The sequence below is a fragment of the Acinonyx jubatus genome, chromosome A3 (genome assembly GCF_027475565.1).
Source record: "Acinonyx jubatus isolate Ajub_Pintada_27869175 chromosome A3, VMU_Ajub_asm_v1.0, whole genome shotgun sequence".
In the NCBI taxonomy this organism is placed as follows: Eukaryota; Metazoa; Chordata; class Mammalia; order Carnivora; family Felidae; genus Acinonyx; species Acinonyx jubatus.
Window position 1 is genome coordinate 85,975,459 of NC_069388.1, and position 18,983 is coordinate 85,994,441.

The 18,983-nt window shown below is 44.4% G+C and overlaps 1 protein-coding gene across 1 annotated transcript; it reads right to left on the reverse strand.

Annotated features, from left to right (window-relative positions):
* Positions 1-2,215: 2,215 nt before the first annotated feature.
* Positions 2,216-18,919, reverse strand: FIGLA (folliculogenesis specific bHLH transcription factor). Its single transcript, XM_053200736.1, has 5 exons — positions 18,566-18,919; positions 15,820-15,972; positions 13,978-14,202; positions 4,094-4,128; positions 2,216-3,856 (listed from the first exon to the last, which is right to left on the reverse strand). The coding sequence occupies exons 1-5, from the start codon at positions 18,770-18,772 to the stop codon at positions 3,841-3,843; spliced, it is 636 nt and encodes a 211-aa protein (XP_053056711.1). The 5' UTR covers positions 18,773-18,919; the 3' UTR covers positions 2,216-3,840.
* Between the last annotated feature and the right edge of the window lie 64 nt (positions 18,920-18,983).

Here is an 18,983-nt window from a genome sequence, read left to right on the forward strand (position 1 = left end):
ATGGCAGTATATCAGACACCCACAGTGTTTCCACCTCCTGATATTCGTGTCCTGGGGTAATCCCCTCCCCTTAGGTGCTGGCAGGACCTGTGACTTTCTCCTAACCAATGGAATACAGCAAAGGGAATGGGATGCCACTTCTGTGATTGCATTACATAAGATTCTTCAACTTGCTGACTTTCTCGATCACCTTCTTGGTTTGCATGCTTTGATCAATCAAATAGAAATGCTAGGACGACCTACATGGCAAGGAACTTAGGGTGACACTTGACCAACAGCCAGCTAGAAACTGAGGTTATCAGTCCAAAAGTCCTAGAGGAAATGAACTCTGCCAACAACCATGTAAGCTTGGAAGCAGATCCTTCCCCAGCCAAGCCTTCAGCTGAGACCCCAGCCCAGACTGATACCTTGATTTCTGCCTTGAGAGTAAGCTTAAAGCAGAGGACCCAGCTAAGCCATGCCCAGGTGTGACTCCTGACCCACTGAAATGGTGAGATAATGAATGTGTTAAGTTCTATGTTCGTGGTAATTTGTTACACAGCTTTAGATAACCAATACAGTGCCTTAGCACCCTCCAGGCCAAAGCATACTTATCAGTTGCCTTCCCCAGGGCATGCCAGATGTTCTGGAGGAATTGACACCCCAGGGGATCAGTTTTCAACCAACGACCATCGGGAATCTATGAATAGCCCACCTCCCTCATTCCTGGGTGTTAGGAAGACACCACTGAGGCATGCTGTACACAGTTTCCCAGAGTGCCTCAGCAGGACTGAGCCCCAGAGGCCCCCAGTAGTATCCTCCTCAGTCATGCATGTTTCATAGTCTGGCTTTTCTTCCTTGTATTACTTTCCCACTCCTCTATTAGTGGTTCCTGGCCTTGTGTCCCAAATAAACTATAAATCATGGCCTACTCTTAGGGAAATCAAATTTAAGACAGGAGGCGGGGGGGGGGGGGGCGGAGAATGACAGTGCTTTCAAAGTAAGACCAATGATAAATTCTAAGTCTAGGTCTCCTGAAGATGCCCCTCTCCCAACAAGCAAAAGTGTGCCCAACCCTATGGCTGAGGTGTGCTGTGGAAAGAGAACTGAACTAGGAGTCCAGGGCCTGGGGCTCGTCTCAGTCCCAGTGACTGGGTGGACTCAGAAAGGACTGACCCCAGGTCTCACTTCCTGGCTGTAAAGTAAGGGTAACAGCCCTTGCCCTCTGGTAAGGGATGAACTGTGCTCCTCTACCTGCCCTCTACCACCAATCCCTACATTGAAGTTCTAACCTCCAGAACCACAGAATGTGACTATATTTGGAGATGGGGGTCTTCAAAGAGATAATGAGGTAAATTAATGAGATAATTAAAAATGAAAAAATTAGGTGTCCTCTAATCTAGGACAGGTGTCTTTATAAGAGGAAATGTTGACACAGGCTGCCATAGAGGGAAGACCATGTGAAGATACAGGGAGAAGTCAACCACCAACAGCCAAGGAGAAAGGAAAACCAATGCTGCTGACACCTTGATTTCGTGATCTCACACAAACTTCTGTTGCTCAAGTCACCCAGGCCAGGCTACTTTGTTATGGTGGCCCTAGAAAACTAATGGTCTCCTACCATCCAGGGTTGTCATGGAGACAAAATAGGACACCAAGCCTTAGTAAGTTTTACAGTCTTATTACAGACTAGAAAGACACAGCTAAACCATGGTCATAGAGGGAAGAGTCATCAGGGTGAGGTAGAGAGGCCCCCGACTCCAGAGGAAAGGCAGTCCTTATTATAAAGTGGCAGAGAACTTGGCTGAATTGTGTCCTAGTGTTTCATAGAAGGTAGAACTTACAAGTGATGAAATTAGATATTTAATGGAGATTTCTAAGCAAAATAGTGAAGGTGCAACTAGCGTCCTTCTCACTATTTCTAGCAAAATGCAAGAGGAGAGATGAATTAAAGGAAGACTCTTTAAACACAAAGGAGCCAGAGCTTGAAGACTGGGAAAATTCTCAGCCCATCTACATTGCAAAACATGACAAAGCTTGTTCTGAAGGGAGTATGAAAGGTGTGGCTGAATAACCATTTGATAAAGAGGTCATGGGTGTAACTCATGGACCTAATCGGCCATCTCAGCAGAGGCCAGGAATAGAGATGGGTTTTTCCAGCAAAGACAGTGCCATTTTGAACTAAAGGGAACAGAAAAAGCAGGACAGAATGAAGGAAGGCTGTTAAACTTCTTGGATTCTACTGGAGGAGACCACAAAACTATTTGGTTGCAAAAGTACACTGTTCTTCCAGGAAAGGAGAGAATGACCCCCAAGGTGATTCAGAGATCATCAGCACTGCCATTCCAACCACAGGCCCAGGGGCCAAGTTTGTTTTCTCCTGGCTTCAGGGGGCAGGGCCACTGCAGAGCTGTGTGGGGTGAGGCTTCCACCACAGTGGACCTGGAAGGTGGGACACTGCCAAAGAGGATTATTATGACGGCTTAAGATATAATGGAATTTGTCTTGCTAGGTTTGGAGCTTGCTTGGGACCCATCACTCCTTTCTTCTTTCCAATTTCTTCCCTTTGGAATGGGAATGTCTGCCCTAGGCCTGCTCACCATTATACTTTGGAAGCACATAACTTGTCTGGTTTCACAGGTTCACAGCTAGAGAAGAATTTCACCTCAAGATGAATCATATCTCAAGTCTCAACCATACATGATTTAGAGGACATTTAGATGAGACTTTGGACTTCAGAATTTAGAACTGATGCTGGAACAAGACTTTTGGGGATGTTGAGATGGAATGCATGTATTTTGCATGTGTTAAGGGTATGAAGTTTTGGAGTCAGGCACCAAAAACCATCGACTGAATTGTGCCCTGCAAAATTCCTATGTTAAAGCCCTAACCCCCAGTGTGACTAAGAGCCAGGGATTTTAGGTGTTTGTTAGGGTTAAATGAGGTCATAAGGTTGGGCCCTTAATTCAATAGGATTGGTGTCCTTATAAGAGGAAGAGAGACAAGAGTTTGCTGACTGCACACACACTGCTTGCTCTCTCTCTGCCCCCACCATGCGAGGCCAGAGAGAGAAATCTGCAAACCAGGAAAAGCAACCTCACTAGAAACCAAAACTGTTCAGCCTTGATCTTGGACTTCTCAGCCTCCAAAACTGTGAGAAATTTCTGTTGTTTAAGCCACCCAGTACAGGATTTATATTATGGCAGCCCAAGCAGACTATATACTTTCTGTGCCTTGGTTTATCCACCTGTAAAACAGGGATAATCATGCCTATCTTATAGGACTGTTATGAGAACAAGGGGACATATGGAAAGTATGGGAACAGATACAGCATATAACAAGTGCTAGGTCTTTGTGAGCAGTTGTTACAGAGATGAAGACGGTCTCTGTGGTCAAGGTGCTTGGGTGTCTAACTTGCATAAGGTGTATTATGGATTTAGCTGGGTATTTAGACAGCCTTGAAAATTCTCACTGCCAATGGCCAAGGCTTACCACTCCTTACTTTTCTAGCTTAAGTTTATATTCCTAGTAAAGTTAATCTCCCCAAGAAGGGTAATAGGCACTTATTCCTCAAGTGATGAAAATAGATAGAATGAAAGATAATAGCTATGGGTCCTGAAAGGATAAGGATGGAAACCTCAGAGGAGCTGGGGGATAAGCATGAAGGCTGAAGACCCTGAAGCCTATTTCTTCTAAGCATGAAATTAAGGAAAAAGAGTTGAATAGATGTGTGACAAGCAAGGCCATTTAAAGGGTAATTGTAAAGCTTTGAATTATCACAATTTTTAAGAGACTTCAAGACTTTCAAGACTGCATTTATTTGTCTCTAGAAGGTAGCCCTGGGCTGGCACTTTTCACTTTTCATACTTGGGGGAGCCTGAAACAGAGAAGAAAGTCCCTTATAAATGGCTAAATGATAATAACAGTTCCCAAAAGAACTATATAAATTTTTTCATTAGTAATCAAAAATGTTTAAGTTTAAAGATATCATTTTTTATCTATTAAAATTCTATCATTTTAATAGATCCCACTGTTAGCAAGGATATGGTGAACTCGGCACTCAGAACTGATGGTATTATAAGTTGGCCTCATGCAAGTCCTAGATTGTACCTACCTGTGACTCAGGACTTCCACTTCTAGGAATCTATCCTAAAAATAAATAAAAAAAATTTTTTTAATATAGAAAGAGGTAAATACATCAGGCTATTTGCCATGTTGATTAGAACAAAAAACTGAAAACTTAAATGATCCCCAATTAGAAAACCCTTCCATTCAATTGATCATTAAAACTTGTGATAAAGACTACACAGTAACCTCAAACATGTCAATGGTAGAATAAGAAGAAATACAACACAGTGTTATATACCCTGTGATAATTTAATTCAGTTGTGTAAGAAAAAAAATTTGGAAGCATTTTAGTATATTTCCATCCATGGTTTTACTAAGATGGTAAGATTACTTTGGGTCTTAATATTCTGAAATCTCAACCTGAAGAAAAAGCCAAACCCATGACTAAAAATAAAGCCACTCCAATCTTTCACTGTGGAAAATAAAGTACTACAGTCACATGCTTTAATTCAGGTTATAAAAAACACATTTACCTATTTCCTAGCCCACTCTCATTTATATTTCAAGGGTCAGTGTTTTTTAGAACAAAAGGCAGTAAAGAGTTTAACACTATTACACATATGCTCTGATTCCATCCTTCACTGACCCACTGGATATTGGTCAAGTTCCTTCTGTTTTCTAGTTTCCTGACATGTAAAATGGATATAACTATACATCACAAGGTGGTCATGAAAATTACAATGTTATTATGTATACACCACCAGGAATAGTGTCCAGCACAAAGTATCAATAATTTTTCTGTTCTTAATCAAGTCTTTCCACTATGCATTAAGCTAACTTTTTGAGCTCAAATTTAGCTTTAAAAGTTTCATTTAATTTTTTTTTAAACTTTTCACATACTTATAATGTGTTAAACCTAAGAGATAAGTTCATGTATTGCTAGGTTTACCCAGAGTTAAAAGATAATTTATTCCAATAGCCTACAGTCTAGTGTATTATAGATCATCGTCTTAGTTTGGATTTAAGTGTTAACTAGAAAATTCCAGGAATGTAGTATTTAAGTATCAGAATATGAAAACTTGCTAAAGATTATCAATTTTGCCTTATTCTCACAGTTCATTAAAAAAAAAAAATGCCTGTTGGCCTCATCTAAGCAGTTGAAGGTCTAGGAACAGGGTGGTCTGAGGGACAAACCCAGCTTGCTGCTCAGCCCCTCTGATAAGGCAGGCGTGCTCCTGTTGTTGGTTGTATAGCTGCATGGTTTGACATATTATCCAATGTAACCTTCCCTCCACCCACTGAGCCAAGACTTGGGGGAGGGGCCAGAGACTGAGGTAGATAGATACCAACCAGAAGTCCACATTTAGCTTCATATTTCAGTTCCCAGCAACAACAGTCTGAAAAGCAAGGTTCTCATTTGAAAGAAGCTGACTTTGTTGAAAGGGAGAATAATAAACATGTGGGTTCTGGTGGGCCAGAGCTCAGATGGCAGCTCCGGTGGTCACAAAGCAGGGAGGAGGCAAGACATGATGTGGGAGAAGATTTCCTACAACCAAAAATGGAAATGAAAGTTGAAATAGCAGGAAGTAGTTATTTGGAGGGGATGGAACTTGTCTGTAGAAGCTGCCTGATTCCTAATCCCTGGGAAGGGCCCCTGTACCACACCTTCCTGGGGAAGAGTTACATAAGGGAACAGAACCCAAGAAAGATAAAAAAGAATCTGAGGAAAGCCAGGATTTGTACCCACTTCTCAGAATGTAGCCTCTCACAGTTTAGTGACCACATGGCTGAAGGAATTTTTAAGTATGTGCCTGAAGGCAGCTACATAGCCCATTTAGGAGTGGGAAAGCCAGGGAGACAAGAAGATGCCTGGGTTCTGAAGGCAGGCAGCCCAGTGAGCCTGGCCTAGAGAAGAGAAGCCATAGTGGGGTCATGGACATCCACAGCAGATGTCAGCTCAACAAGACTGGGGGCCTAAGGATTAGCTGGGGAAATACACATGAGCATTCTCCTTCCAGCCTCTAGCCGTAGCACACACACTCCTTGCTGTACCTAAAGGAGGACAAGAGGATCTCCTAGGGGAGACGGGGCAAAGAGTCCCACAGGGATTCTGAACATTAAACTGGTAACAGTATTTACTCAAAGAAGATAGACCTTAATGGGCTAAGAGAATCTTCCCACCATCTGAGTCATAAGGTCTTTACTAGGTTCTCAAAAACAAGTAGAATACAGTATAGAAAGTAAAGTTATATTTCTTCCTATATAAATTGTACTCACAATTGTCAGTCCTGCTTTGATGTGTGCAAATCCAGCCAGGACCCAGAGATCAGAACCCAGCATGGTCACCACAGCCCTGCCACCTCATAGAGTTGTACAGATGATCTTCCAGCAAATAAAGCTCCTTTATAATGAGCAGGGTTTTGGCCACCAAGCCCCACATGGTCTTTCTCTTCCCTTGGGGGCCTGGTCCAAATTGCATGAAGCAGGGAAACTCTGCTCCTAGGTTCTTCTCACCTCAGAGCACTGAGGCAGGTGCCCCACGCCCATCTTCCACACTAGCATTGCTGGAAGGACACATTCCTGGGAGGAAAGTCTTCCAAAAAAGGAATGATCCAAAGAGGACCAGAAGAGTTCCCCCCAAAATAATCAAGCTATATTTATGGTTCCTTTACCCTCCCACTAGAAGATCTGCCTTTAAAATGATGTCTTTGGGGTCCGTTTCATTGCTAACCCATTCTGGATAACTCAGAGATTAGAAAAAGGGGAGACGGGAGAGGGCAGGAGGACACACTGACCTCCCTGAGGGGCAGGCTTATGTGGTCCTAGTACTTGATGACTTCCTGCTAACCCAAAGAGCAGTCTGTCTTAAGGGAGGTCAGGAGCACATCAGAGGAATCCTGCCGCTAACTTTGAGAGACCTTTCCACTCAATTCTTACAACCCTCCTCTCTATCCATGTGGGACCAACGAGTTTGGGTCTTTTATAAAACTCCTATAAATTCCCTCCAGAAGTCCACTAGAATAAATCAAGACCTATTTCAATTAATTTTTTTAATTCAATTAAAATTTTTTTAGCATTTATTTATTTTTGAGAGACCGAGCATGAACAGCGGAGGGGTAGAGAGAGAGGAGACACAGAATCTGAGGCAGGTTCCGGGATCAGAGCTGTCAGCACAGAGCCTGACATGGGGCTCGAACCCATGAACTGCGAGATAATGACCTGAGCTGAAGTCAGATACTTAACTGACAGAGCACCCAGGCACCCCTTACTTCAACTAATTTAACTACCAAGCCCATCATATGTGAGAGAAATAGAAATTATTGGCTTTCTCAAATTATGTTCAGCTCACCAGGTAGACATCTTGTCAAACATACCAAACTTCACACACATTCACAAAACCCACTTTTTGTTTGATTTTTCCGTGGGGACAGAAGATTGAGAGTTCCAACAAAAGAAATCTCCCTGTCTTATTTTCATGAAGAAATTCACCTTTCCTCTAACATTTTCTTCTCATCTTGGTCAGACTGGGACTCAAGAGTTTCCCTTGGGTGCTGCTTGGATCTCTTCCTGAGTAGCTGCACCCAGGGGAACCCTCCACTGGAGGTGGCATCACTCTGAGGTTAGACGGATCCTGATTGTATGCTCCAGACCTCACCTTTCCAAAGCTCCAGGGAAAAAAACCAACATCCATATCATCACAGCAACAATCCTTCAGTCCCCAGAATTTAGAAGACACAGTCACATCCTGAGCCAACACAACCACTAGAGCAGCCTCCACACTTGGAGTCCCAGCACTCTTGGTCCAGGGCTGCAAAGTTTAACACCCAAACTGGTGGTACAACAAGGTGTCTGGGGGCCGACAACCCAGCGAGCACCCACCACATCAAAAGGAAGTGCAAGTTTCTAAAATATTCTGCTGCTAAGTTCATCAGAATATACCCCCTAGGCCCCAGTGAACACCGGGGCAGACAAATGTGATTCCCAGGGAAAAGCCTAGACCACCACACTACTGTGGTAGAATTTTTGCTATCACATAGAGCCAGTTCCTGGCAGAAATGTGAGAGGGAAGACAGGAGATAGTTGCTTCAAGGCCTTCCCAGGGTGCTAATGAATTCATCCCAGCTAGTTAGATCATTCCATTTCAGAGCTTAAAATGCTATTAGAAGAAATGCTCCCAGTGATTAATTTCCACACACGGATTACCACAATCTGCAGAGGGAGTAGTGGAAATCTACCATACACATAGGCTTCTTCCTCTCAGAAACTCTTCCAAGGAATACTCCCACACCAGGCCAAAATTTTACAAGTGTGTGATGGCAGAACACCCAGGCCCCAGACCAGGCACTTATGTTCATCCACATATTCCTTTCCAGAGTCCCTCTGACCCCAGCACAATTGGCATCTCACCCCAACACAGAGGATGGCCTTTGTCCAGGGACACAGCCTCTGCAGGATCATAGGCAACTGTGAACAAAACTCAGAGCCTTGCGTGATAGGAAATGCTCAAACCATAAACACAGGTGTCAAACAAAAGAAATAAGCAATGGTGGGTCAGTAAACATCTTGCCACCCAGCAATGCCCAATCCCAAAACAGCAAAATCCTACACTTGAAAATCCAATCCTAAATGAGCCTTGCCAGGATCCTGACATTGATCCCTATTCCTACCAAGGCCAGATGCTGCAGCTTCACATGGCTCAGGGCCCTCTCCATTCACACACATACTTGCTGATTCAGTCCCCAAGTGAACCTGCTCTGGCCCGAGAAGTTAATCTCCATGCCTGCCATCAGCAGATTCTTATGTACTTCATTTGGGATTTTTGCCTCTCAGGAATGTTGTTGATCTTGCACAGGCTGTTCTGACCCCATCCTCAAATCCCCAAAAATGCCCATCTCTGCCAGCACCAGGATTCCACTCCTCAGATCCTCTCCAAGGGCAGGAAGAAGGGTGCCATTCCTGCAAACTGAAGCTGGAGGAGGCCTGCGTCCCAAATCCTAAGCCCCTCTGTACATAAGCATTTCAGTCCAATGAGTCACATCAGCTATCCCCAGGTTTCTGGTTAGGGTGTCTGGCCAGGATCCTGAAACCCTATATACTCACTTCTTCATGTAAACTACACTGACCCCTTATGAGAATTGTTTGGCAAATAAAGGTCAGGCTGAGCTTTGTTTCCCTGGTCCCTCTCACTTCATATTGGTTCCTGATTATAAAATGCAAGCTTTTATAAAGTTAGTAAAAGTGATGTTGAATAATTGCTCAAGCCACATGCAAATTAGGATCTCAGAGTTAAACCTATTAGCCAGGAAAAAAACTAGTCAGAAAGATAGTCACACAGTAGGCACTTAAAAGAGAAAAAAATCACTTCCCTCTTCCCATCCTGAACAATTCAGTCCTAATGCTGTTAGCTCACAGTGAGATGGGGGAGGGACACGGTGGCCTTGAGTGAGCCATTGGAGACCCAGCAGGGTGAGGATGGCACCCACACATAGAGGTGGCCTAATACAGGACATCAGAGACCAAGCAGATGAGGGGAATGGCCACACAGTGGGGAGGCTCAGTGCAAAGTGATGAAGTCCAATCAGCAGGAGAGGGGTCTTGGAAGGGCAGTGTGGTAAGGGGAGTCAGCCCCAAGCCAGCAAGGAGGGTGCCCAGGCAGAGGGCAGCATAGCATGGGGAGAAGCAGCCCATGCCAAATCAGGCAGCCATGCGTATGTGCAGGTGACCTCACATGGTGACCCAGAGTCCAAGCAGGATGAGGAGACACCCATGTGTGGGGTGAGGGATGGCCTGAGTGGAATGTGAGAGCCAAGGAGAAGGTTCTTACGGAGGGGCAGCTAGTCATGGTGTTGTTATGGGCTGAATAATGTCCCTTCAAAATCCATATGTTGAAGTCCTAACCCCCTACCTCAGAATGTGACTGTATTTGGACATAGGGCCTTAAAAGGGGTGATTAAGTTAAAATGGAGGGTTGGCACCAGTTCAATATGAGTGGTGTCCTTATAAGAGAAAATTGGGGCACACACATGCAGAGGAAAGACCGTTTGCGAGCCAAGAAGAGAGGCCTCAGAAGAAATCAAACTTGCCAACACTTGATCTTCGACTTCCAACCTCCAGAACTGAGAGAAATAAATTTACGTTGTTTAAACCACTTACTCTGTATATTTTGTTACAGCAGCCCTAGCAAACTAATACAGGCGCTAAAGCCCAAAAGGGGCAAAGAGAAGAGCCAGGCATGGGGGAGACAGCACAGAGAGGAGAAATGAGTTACACACAGGGTGTCCTTGATGAAAGACTCATTCCAGGGCTAGGGGTGGGAAAGGGCATGATGCTTGAGCTCAGAACATCTTCTGCCAGAAAGGAAATGATCAAAGAATGGTAGTGACAGGTCAAGCGGAAAGTTAGCCCATTTGATGGGGTTTTCACTGGCCACAACGAGGACAATTTGAATAACAAAATAAATAATGAAATGCTAGGATATTATGATGATATAATAATTACTGAATTAAATAGAAAACCATTAAAATGAATATAGAAATAACCAAAAGGTTCTACAATAAGTCAATGGTTTAAACTGTGGCACATCCATCCCATGGACTAATACTCAGCAATGAAGGGGGAGGGGTGTGAATAGACTTTTAATACAATGACTGGGATGATCTAAAGGGCACTGTGCTAAGTAAAAAGACCAGACTTTAAAGAATACACACTGAATGATTCCATATAGTATAGAACACTCCCCAAATGATAGAGAGATGGAGAACAGATTACTGGTGGTCAGTGGGTGGAGAAAGTGGAGATGTGGGGGCAGTGGATGATAGCAGGCAGGAGAGCTTTATGGGGGTGGAACCGTGCTAGATCTTAACAGTAGTGGTGATTCCACAAATCTACACTTGTGATAAAAGGACAGGGAACTAGACACACATAGTACCCATATTGATTTTGTTTTGATATTGTACTATAGTTTCAGGAGATGCAGTCATTGAGGGAAAGAAACCAAGTTAAGGGTACATGGGACTTCTCTGTACTATCTTTGTAACTTCCTGTGCATCTATAATTATTTCAAAATTAAAAGTTTCATAGATACAGAATGTTGGTGAAGAACAGGATATCAAGAGAGCTTCAGAGCACCTCCACACAAAATACGGATCACAAAGTAAAAAGGTTAACTTTACAGTAGAGAGGCCTGGAAGTTATTACATTAAGGGATGGAAGTGAATATCCTCAGTAATAGGACAAATCAAAATGTACCCCATTTAATAAGATGCAATGGGTAGACAACAGCATCACTTCCATGCTGTTCCCGCCAAAGATGTAGATCTGAATCTAATCGGGGGAAAGAGACAAACTCAAATCAAGAAACATTCTGCAAAACAACTGGCCTGTAATCTTTCAGTGTGCCAAGGTCATAAAAATCATGAAAAGACCAACAAAATGTTCCAGACAGATGGAGGCTAAAGAGACATGACAATTAAATGCAACTCATGATTCTCAGCTGGTCCTTCTGCTAGAAAGGACATTCAGACTGTTGGTGAAAACCTGAATGGAGCCTGAGGATTTTGTGGCAGTAACGCCACAACATTAACTTCTTGATTTTGATGGCTACACTGTGGTCATGTAAGGCAATGTCCTCGTTTATAGCAAATGCATACTAATTAAGGGCGATGGGGCATCAGGTTGGCAACTTATTCTCAAATGGGTCAGGAAAAAAGTTATTTGTACTGTACTTGTGACCCTTCGATAAAGTGTTTCAGAATAAATGCTTTTATTTTAAAAATAAATGATTTGAATGTCAACGAATGAGAAACCCTTCACAAAACTGATGAAATCCTAGAACATTTCTGCAAAAAAAAAAAAAAGTCACTCTTTACATTCAGGCCTGGAAAGTCGCACTTGGCAGAAGTTACATGCATATATAAAAATCTCAAAAACATGATTCTTTGTTTAGTCTAAGAATTAGCATGCTCTTTCAACTAGCAATTTAAACTGAGTTAACCAAAAGACTAAAACTTAAGTGTTTTGTTCCCTTTCCTAAAGAAAGTTGTTAGAACTTTTCTGTTTCTTAATAGAAAATGTTAGTCCCCGCTTTAAATCTACTTACTATAAACAGTCTATTTCCAGGATCAATTATCCTTGGAAGACAAAGACCTCCCGTACATCCCTGCTGCTGGTGTTGCTAAGCATATGCCTACTGTGCTTCCTTTTAGGTTCCACTCCCAGCCCAGGCCCAAAAAGGAATGGCAGGAAGGTATAGCCAAGCAGCTCACCCCAAGAATGACATGGTGATACCTATCTGACAAGGATAAGTGAGGATTAAATGCAAGTAAGATTCTTGCCTTAATACCGAGTATATATTAAAACATTACTATTTTTTAATATTTTGAGAGTGTGTGTGTGCGTGCATGAACACACACACACACACACGTGAAAGCAGGGGAGGGGTGTGTGTGGTGGGGAGAATCCCAAGCAGGCTCAGAGCTGTCAGCACAGAGCCCAATGCGGGGCTCAATCTCACAAATGGTGAGATCATGGCCTGAGCTGCAATCAAGAATCGGATGCTTGGCTAACTGAGCCACCCAGGCGTCCCAAAACTAACATTACTATTGTTAACAGATAGCCAGGTTCAAGGTTCAGCTCAGGTCAGATCTTCATCTTTACTTTTGTTCCCAGTCATTCCCAGTCGGCTCAGGTAGTAGCAACAGGAATTCAGTCTCCCAAAGGTTAACTGTCAAGGGAAGGTTTGGTTTATAGGTCAAGCGGCCAGAATATAAAAATCTAAAACTGAGCATGTACAAGAAGTAGAACCCTTACAGAACAGTAATCAAGTAAAAAAATGGCAGCCAAGGTCAGTCAGCAGAAAGCCCGGAAGACCCAAACCAGAGTAGAGCACTACTAAAGGCCAAGTGAGAAAACTCAGAACACTTGCTACAAACAGAATGCCTGTGGCTTATTGTTGATTACCCACCAATCAATACTGATTGCTCATGATGAGTCCAGCAGATTTAATAATGTATGCCCAAGTGAACACTGACATGCCAGGTATTGTGCTAGACACTTCCCTGACATGATGCCATTTGAGTCTCACAATTATCTCATGTACAAGGTAGTCCAATTATCATTCCCATTCCACAGATGGGAAAACTGAGGATGAGATTCAGCAGCTCACCTAAGGTTACAAAACTAGCATTTGAACCCCAGTGTTGGCTCTCTAGAACCTGCACTCAACTGCTATTTTAAACTGCCTCCCACCACCAACCAGCATTTGTGACTCCACAGCTCCCACTGCCCCTTATGTCACACTAAGCAACTTGTTACAGTACGCTTGGTTACAGTTCCTACAAGCTGTTCTTGTTTCTAGCAGTCATGTGGCAGGATGGACCAAGGGGTCTCATCAGAGTAACACAGTCACAGCAAGGGCTAAATGTCCATTTGTGGACTTGAAGAGGCAGACTGCTATTTCTATCCAGCAGCTTCATTAGTTTGGCAAAGTACCAGGAGCTATTAAATAAACTCTTATTTTTACTTAGAAAATGCCTTCCAATAAGGCCAATTCAAAAACAAAATGTGTGTGTGCACACATGTGCATGCATGTCTGTGGTATCACCATTTATCCTTGTGTATGGCAAGCTACTTCTTTCTTTTTCTGGATGCCTCACAGTCAGAGATATTTTTATGAGTTATTTAGGGTCATAAAAGGTAAACTTCGGTCTGAAGTGGGTAATTATGGAGGGGTTGCCTTCCCCTTGAGTTGCTTACCTATTAATTTGGAAACATAATAAATTTTCCAAACTAGCAAACTCCACCTTCCCATTAGGTACTTTCACAAAATGACCTTGTTTCAATCATCTTTCAGCATGGAAAATGCCACACACTTCAAGGAAAATATTTTGAGTTTTTGACATCTATGTGGCTATTTAAGAAAAAACACTTTACCAGACTCCTGGTTGGGGAGATAACTCCGGTCGTGGACATCATGCTCTGGCGACAAGTGTGTGCTGACTCACCACTGCCACCATCTGCCCAGGGCCTCTCCTCCTCGTTCTTCAAGCCCACAGTACAGCTGGCATGTTCGGTGATGTTTCTCGATAGATCTCTAGCCAATGATATAGGTGGTTCAGAAACATTGTTGCTATAGCTCTGGTGATCCAGATTTTGTCTCTAGAAACCATATGTAGTTGTCAAACAGTATGACAGTCAAGATTCTGAAGATTTAAATCAATATTTTCCAAAATTTTAACCAATGAAGTTTCATTTAAGTGATAAGGGCCATTCTTAAGTTATCATGGATGGAGAGAAAATCATTACTCACGAGACTGTATTTGTTTTTCTATAACCTTAAGATGTTGTACAGTTGGCAACTGCATTAAAAATATTATCCCATGGAACAGATCCTGTATTTTGTAATGAATGTAGCACAAAACAAAGCCCTCCTGTTACACATGCAAGGAAAAACTAGGGCAGCCACCTGTTCATGTACAAATGCTATGACCATGCCACAACTCAAGCATCTAATTGGTTCACAGGACAATCCATTCCCACCATTGCAGAATTTATCCCCTCAGGGGTCACCCAAGTAGGACTAGTGAGTGGACAAGGAAAAAAATGAAAAGAACCATTATATAACCTGGCTATTCCCAGCCTAAATTTTTAGAATGATAATGTTTCTCTACTCTCTAATATCGGTCCTTCTCTTCTGTCCCTAAACACAATCACATTGCTACTTACAAAAGACTTCAATTGATCTAACCACTTTTCTTCTTCCATCCTTTTGATCCTTCTTCCAGTCTCAGATTTCCAGGTTTAATGGACTTGAAATTTGCCATTATACTCTGCCTGGGGCCCATTTTACTCTGAGGGCCATCTACACGCCCTCAAGCCCCTAATAAGCAGACTTCCAGCCCACTCCTATCCTACACCTCACATTCTGGGCTTCTCCATAGTTTCTTGAGCCACTTCCCACCCTCAGATTCCCAAGATTCTCCCCACCCAACTTTAGGACCAGTCTTGCTTCTCCACCTTCTTGCCACCTTCTCGCCACCTTCTCCTCTCTGATGGCTCCTCCTCCTTCCTGCCAATGGTGTCACTCATGACTCATTTCTAAGGTCTTTCTCTCTTCGTATCTTACCTCCTCTGATGACTAATTCACTTACAGGCCTTCAAGTCCTGCCTGACCATGCAACAAACCCATATAACTAGCCCACAGCTTCCATCACCTAATGGACAGTTGTGAGCTCTACACACTGATAATTGTGCTGACACTACGTGCTTCACAGTTTGCATAGCAGGCTCGTTTATGTCATCCCACCAAATGGTTGAAAATCCCATGAGACTGGTATCCCCAACCATTGCTGAGCATTCCACCAGACTTGTCTTAGAGAGGGCCTCTCCAAGGGAAATGCCTCTTCCTTTCTGTGTCCTGTCTGATGGGAAACCACCACTATAGAGTGGATTTATGAAAGCCTCCTGTCACACCCTAGCTATCAAGGTTCTATTAAAGATGCAGCAGTTAGGAACCAGGTACCCTGGACAGTGACAGGAGGCAAGTATATAATCAGAAACTTGGCTCCAAAGCTCACACAGATCTGGATTCAAACCCCAGTCCTGACATTTCTTAGCTATGTAGCCTTTACTTGTATTTTGGTTTCCTGCTCTGTAAAATACGGATCATAAATAACTCCTAGGATTGTTACAAACTAACCGGAACATATAAATTGCCCAGCACATGGAAAGGGCTCAATAAATGGTGGACATTGTTCTAAATTCTTAAACCTTTACCTCTGAGTCTTTGGCTCCTTCCAAAACATCACTGAGAACTTGTATGTATTCAGTTGCACCTTTAAGGATATCAACCTTGCTAGGCTTCCTGCTTTGGGGAAGAAATGGCACAAGCGCCTTCAGTTTGGCAAAACCACGGTTGAGATTTTTTATCTGGAAAACAAAAAAGCACAGTGACACACAGAGAAGCTAATTTGTACAGATGCCCCCCCCCCCAAACCATAGATGAGGGTTGTGAGGGCTTGCTTTCACAGCTCATTTCTGGGTGGTGAACCTAAATAGGCATATGCCAGAGTCCCCCCTCCACTGGCAGTGCAGTTGCTGGCAATGGAGGAAGGAGCGGCGAAAACTCAGCACTGGGGGTGGACGGGCTAGTAGGAGGGAAGGGGTCTGTGTTCTTGCTGAACCCTGTCCTCCTCCTCTTAGAGCATACCTGCTGCACTGTAATGTTCAGGCAGTTGGGTAGTGGCTAAAAACTCTAAGTCAATACATCAGGATTTAAAACCCAGCTCCACCACACACATACTAACTTTATAAGAACATTAGGATACTTCATATTGCCACATTATGGTGTATCTGCTAAGTGGAAAATACCCACCTTGTAAACATTCTTGTGGTGATTAACATAATTATACATAAAACTCTTCTTCCTGACCTGGTGCATAGAAAGTCCTCCATAAGTGGTACTGATAATGAATAAAATGTGCAAACACTGGTCTACTCAAGCACTGTGCCATCAACTCTTTAATCTCTTTCCCAGCCAAATCAGGTGTTAGTGTCTAGAGAGTCTGCATGTTGGCAAGACTTTAAAGGCAGAATAAGGCTAGCTCTCTATAATTCTCCAGGGTCCAATCCTTCAGCTCACAATGCCTGGAACTCTGATGACCATCCCCCTGGGGGAAAGAGGCCTTGGAAAAAACTGGTTTCCACTACACCATAAAGCCAATATACTCCTGTTAATCGAGAGTCCTCTCCCATTCCAGATCAAAGTCAACAATGGACATAGTTATCTCATTACAGCAGAATACAAAGACCAACAAACATATGAAAATGTGCAACTCTGATGAAAGGACTATAAAATAAAATAGAAATTAAATGCCATTTTTCATGTACCAAGCTGGTAATGTTGTCATTTTGTTAATCATACCCAGTATTGGAGATGGACAAAGGGAACAGTCTTATACCCTGTAAGAAAGGATGAAAATGAGTAAACTTTCTAGAAAGCAATTCGGCAACTTGTATCACAACTTTTGAGATTGTATAGGTCCTATGTTCCGGTAATTCCATTTCTAGTATTTTGAGAGCAATTGCACATAGATATATAGACCAGTAAAAAGCTGCAAAAAGCATAAAGACTGGATAAGTTATGGTCTATTTATATGACTATGCAGTAAAAAGCTGAAAGAATGCTTAAGAATGAGGAAATGTTTTTGATAGTGTTAAGTGGAAAAAAACCAAAAATACGTACTAGCTCACAGTTTTATAGAATTATATATGGCACACACATAACTAGAGAAAAAAGACTGGGAGGATATATACAAGATGTCAGTTCATGGTAGTTATATCTGTGTTATGGTTGTTTCTGTTCCCTGGTCATTTCTGTATTTTCCAGGTGTATTAATTTTGTTGTTGTAAAGAAGAATGAAGGTCATTAGCTTTAAAATAGAGGGTAAAACCAGGATGAATTCTCTGCAGAAAGCAATTCCTTCCTGATGGAAAGGCCCATACAAAACACAAACTACTGAATTAGAATCTTGTTTGAGGCCACATCATCACATCCGATTCCAGGGTTATTTTCACAAAGGGTCCGTGCCTGGTGAAACCAGGCTTTTCCACTCCCTCAGTTTACCCCAACTTCCCCTGTTCTACTTTCACTTGGTCGTTTCTCCTCCCGCCCTTTCCCAAAGCTGCTAGCTGATGCACCGGGGCTCCACTTCCAGAGGACCCGGGCACGGGCAGCAGAACCTCTCCCTCAAGTCCCAAGCCCGAAGGCGCGCCCTCCTTCCTCTCCTGTCCCCCACCCCCCACCCCACTCCCCGTTGGACTTCCTCCGCCGCGGCCAAACCCCCAGGTCTGCAAAGAGCAGAAGGGAGGCCAGATTGGACAAATTGGGGGCCCAGGTTCGATGAGAAATACTAAAAGCCACCAGTAGATGCCGCTCGGACTACGGCGCACAAGACCATTCCGCGTTGTGATTCACCGCGGCGTCCCAGCCTGATTGGGAAACAACACTAGCTGGAGTGCAAGTCCCGTGCGCACCCCTGCACCGCGTTTCCTTACTCTAAAAAAAGAGAAAAGAGTAACTTCCACTGGGCCCCCTCACCCCATACTTGCTTCGAGGCAGAGATGCAGAAGGGAAAGGGGTGGTGGGAGCCCTTTGCACCCCAAGCGCCTACCCAGAGCCGAGTGGTTGGGAGATTTAAGCGCGACTCCTGGGCGCTGACCTTTTTGAAAGCACTTGCCAAGGCGAGACATTTTTAACGTTGTCAGGGGCCTCGCGTGTCCCCACTCCCACCCCTTGACCCCGTTCCGGGTGGTCAGCAGGTGAGGAGGCCATCCTCACGTCAGCGAACGTCTCCCGGATGACGGAACCTCGGGCCTCAGGAGGTTCGAGTCGCCTCGGAACCCCGCGGGTGGGGGTAAGTGGGTGCACGGGCTACCGGCCAGGTGTTTGGTGGCGAGCAGCGGGTCGTGAGGCGGCCGAGCCCGGGTGGCCTTGGGGACCCGCGCGGAGCAGGGCGCTCACCCGTTCGCGCTCCTTAGCGTTGGCCACGCGCCGCCGCTCCAGCACCAACTGGAGGTCCTCGGTCGAGGAGTAGCCGCCCGAGGGCAGCCGCTTGAGCCGGCAGATGGCGGCCAGCTGGGGCAGCGGCCCGAACTGCTCCCGCAGCACTTCCTCCAGCACCTCGGCCTGCGGGACGCTCAGGAGAGCCGGGGCGGGGGCTGCTTCCATGGCGGCGGGCGGCGGGCTGGGGGCGGTGCGGCCTTTCAGCTCCCGCACCTGCTGAGGCCCGAGCTGCGGAGCACGGGGGCGGGGCCTGGGGCCCGGACCACCTGTCCCGGTTCCCCTACCCCGGCCTAATGCAAGTCGGGTGCCGCTCGGGGAGCCGCGTTTCACGAGCTGCACAGGTGATTTTGGTGAACACTGGATTACAGACAGCACC